The 4,952-nt window shown below is 39.5% G+C and overlaps 1 protein-coding gene across 1 annotated transcript; it reads right to left on the bottom strand.

The window, feature by feature from the left end:
- Positions 1–621: 621 nt before the first annotated feature.
- Positions 622–4,619, bottom strand: LOC308412212 (C-reactive protein-like). Its single transcript, XM_080906384.1, has 2 exons — positions 2,272–4,619; positions 622–1,382 (listed from the first exon to the last, which is right to left on the bottom strand). The coding sequence occupies exons 1-2, from the start codon at positions 2,418–2,420 to the stop codon at positions 956–958; spliced, it is 576 nt and encodes a 191-aa protein (XP_080762510.1). The 5' UTR covers positions 2,421–4,619; the 3' UTR covers positions 622–955.
- Between the last annotated feature and the right edge of the window lie 333 nt (positions 4,620–4,952).

Genomic DNA, 4,952 nt, shown 5'->3' on the forward strand with positions numbered 1-4,952 from the left:
AGCCCGAAAGTGGACAAAACTTTTCATGTTTTATAAAACTTCAGAAGACCACAAGAGGGAGCAATACGAACAGTATATTACAGAGGGTTTGTTTAAGTTAAAACTGATAATGACTCAAACTGTATGAAAAAGCAATTCAATGCAAAGCAATAAGATATTTTTTAATGTCTAACTTGATTGCAACCCAACAGAGTCTTCCCATTCTTCTTTTTTGCCTATCCGACTTTAAAAAATTCCTGGAAATATGCATGTAAGCAATTATATATAATATATGAATTCATTATGAATACTGGCTTGGTAAGGATTGTATGTTCTTACTGGATGGGATGTCCAACATACAGCTCGGGGGCCAGAATCAGGCCTTACAAAGACTCTGTTTTATACTCTGTCATCCCTTCGTGAAGCACTTTGTGATCTTTTTATCTAGAAAGATGCTATATAAATAAAATTTTATTTTTTACTTTTTAGATTTTTACTTGTATTCTGGTTTCCAGCTTCTCCTGTTGATAAAGACTCCTCCCTGCCACTGAAATTCAGAAAGTAATTAAGCAATAAATAAACAATGACAACAATTTTCTGTGAATTAATATTTTATGATTACACATTACACAGTCTTGGCAATGAAACAGCTGCACTTTTTTGTAATTTTACCCATTTATTATGTGGTTTCACTGGTCTGGACACTTAAGTTCAAAGTGGGCTCTGTGTGTCCCACAACGTAAAATGAAAATGAGCTCTCTGATTGATGTTAATTGGCCATCAGGGAAACATATCAATCAGTAAATAAATGAACAGAATCTTTAATTAAAACATAAGTAACAAGTGTCAATACACGTAAAAAATAAATAAATACAGAGTCATTTAAGGCCATTCTATTCAAAAAGAAAAAACAAACAAACCGTGAACGCTACTGTGGTCCAGCCCGTGTGAAAAACATCATAAACACTGTGAGTCCTCACACGTCAGCTTCAGGAGTGTACAGCTCACGAATGGCGACCTCGACGTCCCCGTTAATTCTCAGCTCTGTGCTTTCCCAGTCAAAAACATTTCCTCTTGGTTCTCTCTCCCCTGCAAACATGCCTTGGATCACGCTATCTGCCAGAACAACGTCCCACATGTTCACATCACAGATTTCACCAACAAAATTCTGATGTTTATCAAAATCACCCAGATAAAAATCCGGATCTTGTCCCAGGATAACCCTGCCTCCTGCCCTGACAGTGTGACCCTTCCTGTAGATTTTGGATAAGCTCCTCTTGCCATCCAGGAAGAGGGCAGCTAAACCTGAAGTGGAATCCCAGGTGACACACAGGTGGGTCTGCAGGGCTCCGAGCTCAGGGGCTTTAAATAAAACAGGATCTCCAGCCATGTAAAAGGACAGTCTGCACACACAAACAATCATTATAAGTCTGCACACAGCCAGCTTAATGTAAAACCCTACAGTGGCCCTCAGAGGCCAAACGGACTGCAACTTAAGAAAACACCAGCAATAAGAAAAATGCTGCAAAAGCACACAAAACACAACAGAAATAGGAAAAAACTAATTTCCAAAAGCACAAGGGAAGTGTTTCTGGGGAGACAATAACCTGACGGACCAGTTGTAGAAACCAAAACATGCTGGGTAAGTGTGTTTTAATCTCATGATTCAAAAAACTAATAGTTAGGCTAACACACTTACCTCTCATCGTTTCTTTCCTCACAAAACCGATAGATCCTCCACTTCTTTGAAGTGTCTCCCAGTACAATGCTTAGCATATTTTGGTTGCTGCAACTGGTCCTTCTGGTTATTGTCTCCCCAGAAACACTTCCCTTGTGCTTTTGGAAATCTGTTTTTTCCTATTTCTGTTGTGTTTTGTGTGCTTCTGCAGCATTTTTCTCATTGCTGGTGTTTTCTGAAGTTGCTGTCCATTTGGCCTCTCAGGGCCACTGTAAAAACCACCTGACCCCCGACTGTGCTCCACAATAACTTCAGCATGTTTAATAAACCACATAATGGGAGGTCATACTGTGGGCTGTTTTTCCTTCATAGATTTGTAAGTACAGGAGAAATCCATCTGTAATTTTCATTTTGACACATTCTGTTGAAACCAATCCATTCTCTTATGCTGAACATTATCAGGGCCGTGAAGGCCTGGAGTCTATCCCAGCATGCCTCCATTAACAGAATAAAGTTAGTGTACATGAAATATGTGAGTGGGAACTTTTCAGATTTGGTTGATATTATTTTTGGGGGAAGCTCACAGTATAGATGTTGACTTTGAGATGTCCTACCTTCCATCCAGTTCACGCCACACATTCAGCTCATCGTAGTTTCCAGTCCGGTATGCAAAGAGGATGATCGCTCGCTGGCCGCTGAGCTCCGTGGCCACTCGCATGCACAGAGTGAACGCAGTCAGGTTCATCGGCCTTTGAGGGATCATCTCAGCAAAACTGGTGCATGACTCAATGGGGAAAACCAAGGTCTTGATGGGAATACTCCCTGAGAGGCAGGAAAATAAATAAAAACATTACTAAAACTTTGAAATGGTTTAAAAAAGAAACTGTGATAAAACTGTGTTTTTCTGTATAAAAATAATTAGATGGTATAACTAAGTTGACAGGCAGGGGAAAAACAGAGGTGTCACGCAAATTTAAAGAATTCTTAAAATGAAGGTCACTGAAATCACTGTTTAAAAGCTGTGTCTTCTCCCACTGAAAGCCTGAATACCAGATAAATGCATTTTAAGTTTACAAAGAAAACCAGAAAATAAATAATAAAATAACTTAAAATGTGCACAAGAGGACGACATGGAGAGGTATACAGTTACCGGCCAATGCTGTCATGAGGAAAAGGATGACTGGAGGTCTCATTTTATTTTCACAAACCTGCAGAAAATCAGATGCCTTCGAGATATTTTCATGTGTTAATGCAATCTAACATTTGTACACAGCATTGATTATCAAAAAGTCATATGAAGTTACAAAATAAAAGGAAGCTGTATACATAATGAGCTGCTACAAAGATCCTGCTGCAGACAGACGACTGAGCGGTGACTGAACTCTCCCCATTTCAGATTCTTGCTACGCAAATAACATCTCTGCAGCTCTCTAAACTTCCTTACTGGTTTCAGGCTTTGGTGTTCACTGGTACTGGTAGAAGCAGCTGCTAAAATTACAGAGTTCTGTAGTTAAAGGTCATTTAGATTAAAGTTCTAACTGTTTTTTGCAAACCATGCCTTTACCTGTGGGTGTTTTATTTATTAGCCATTTATTTCAAAGGGAATATTTAAAAAATAAATTCTGATTTGAATTCTTTCTGTTCACAACGCACTGATGGTTATTTGAATTTTGCAAATGAGCACGAGCGTGTCTTCTGACCATTGTCCAAGAAAGATTTCTATCAAAGAGAAAAGCAGACAATAGTTTCTGCAGAAGAGAAACTGCTGCTCATTTGAATTGTTTCTGTTGTATTTTTTTGCAATTCAAATGTTTCTTATTTGAATTCTTCCTGTAAATGAGACACTGATGCTCATTTGAATTTTTCAGACTGATGCAGCATGATTAAAATGTGGTTCCCTGAATTATATTACTATATTCTAACAAACCTATCAGTATACATGCAGGAGATATGGAACAAACAAATATGCATACAATGCTACAATCATCTATGTACCATAGCACATGGAGTGATTGTAGCAAAGGTGTGTCAAAATGTCACCTTTATAATCTGTAATTTTACTCTGTATTATGACTGCTGTCAGGGTCCCTGGATTGAGGGCTTCGAGTTTTTCTGACTTTTAGGTTTTCTCTAGTTTGGAATTTTTTTGATAGTGTTTGGATCGTGGTTTTGTACTCTTGGTGTTTAGTTTTGTATTTTCAAGTTTCTTTTGGTTATATTTCATGGCTTTAGTTCTGGGTCAATCTTTAGGTTCATTCTGCGTTTTGTGACTTCACAACGTCCTTTTGGTTTCAACTTCGGATTTATGTTAAAACTCCACACTTTTTTGTTTATGGTGTTTGCCCTCATGGTTTTGTGTTTCCTTGTTGCACATTTCCCCGAGTCTACTAGTTTTGGGATTGTTTGCTCCTGATCATCAGTGTTTGTATTCTTGTGTTTCTAAATAAAAGCTGGGATGTCGTGCTTGGAGAAGACTATCCTGAGTTTCTCAGATCAATTCATGTTTATCAGAGAAACCCAAAGTCAAAACTCCCAAACACAAACTAAACAACGTTGTATATGCTGTGCAGTGAAGCAAGGAATGCTCACACCTCTACACTGGAGAAACCAAAGAATCAGTTCATAAACACATGGCACAACATAGAAGAGCCACCTCATCTAAAGGTCAAAGGTCACTCTTTCAAGGATGCCAATGTTCACATTTTGGACAGAGAGGACAGATGGTTTGAAAGAGGAGTGAAAGAAGCATCTATGGCCACTGTGAGCGACCATCTTTGAACAGAGGCGGGGTTTACGACACCAACTGGCTGCCATCATAATCTAGTTTTGAGATTCTTCCCAGACGCCTTAACGCCCACTCACATCCTGGGGCATCTGACCTCAGGAAATCACATGATAGGGTGGGGCCAGGTTTCACAATGAGCTCACCTGAAACTCTGGCTGATTGGGACCCACGCCTGTTTTCACACCTTGGCTCATGTGATTAGGTAGATGATCATTAGGGGGTCCTCTCGGGGGGGGGGGGGGGGGGGGGGGGGCACTCCCACAGAGCTTAACTCTGGGACTCCCCACCATTTGACCCTAGAACTGAAGAAGCTTCTCGGATGAAGGTGAAACGTCTTCAAACAACTTAAAGAAGTCCAGACGCTTTTCTTTCCAAGCTCCTCAGACTACTGTTATTAATGTTGCAAACGTACTCTGTAAAAAAACGTTTAAAAAACAAGAAAACCTGTCATATTCCAGCTGTTGTAGTGCCAAAACATACAGTAATTTCCCATAATTATAGTACTGAAAA

The sequence above is a fragment of the Rhamphochromis sp. 'chilingali' genome (assembly GCF_963969265.1).
Source record: "Rhamphochromis sp. 'chilingali' genome assembly, chromosome: 15".
In the NCBI taxonomy this organism is placed as follows: Eukaryota; Metazoa; Chordata; class Actinopteri; order Cichliformes; family Cichlidae; genus Rhamphochromis; species Rhamphochromis sp. 'chilingali'.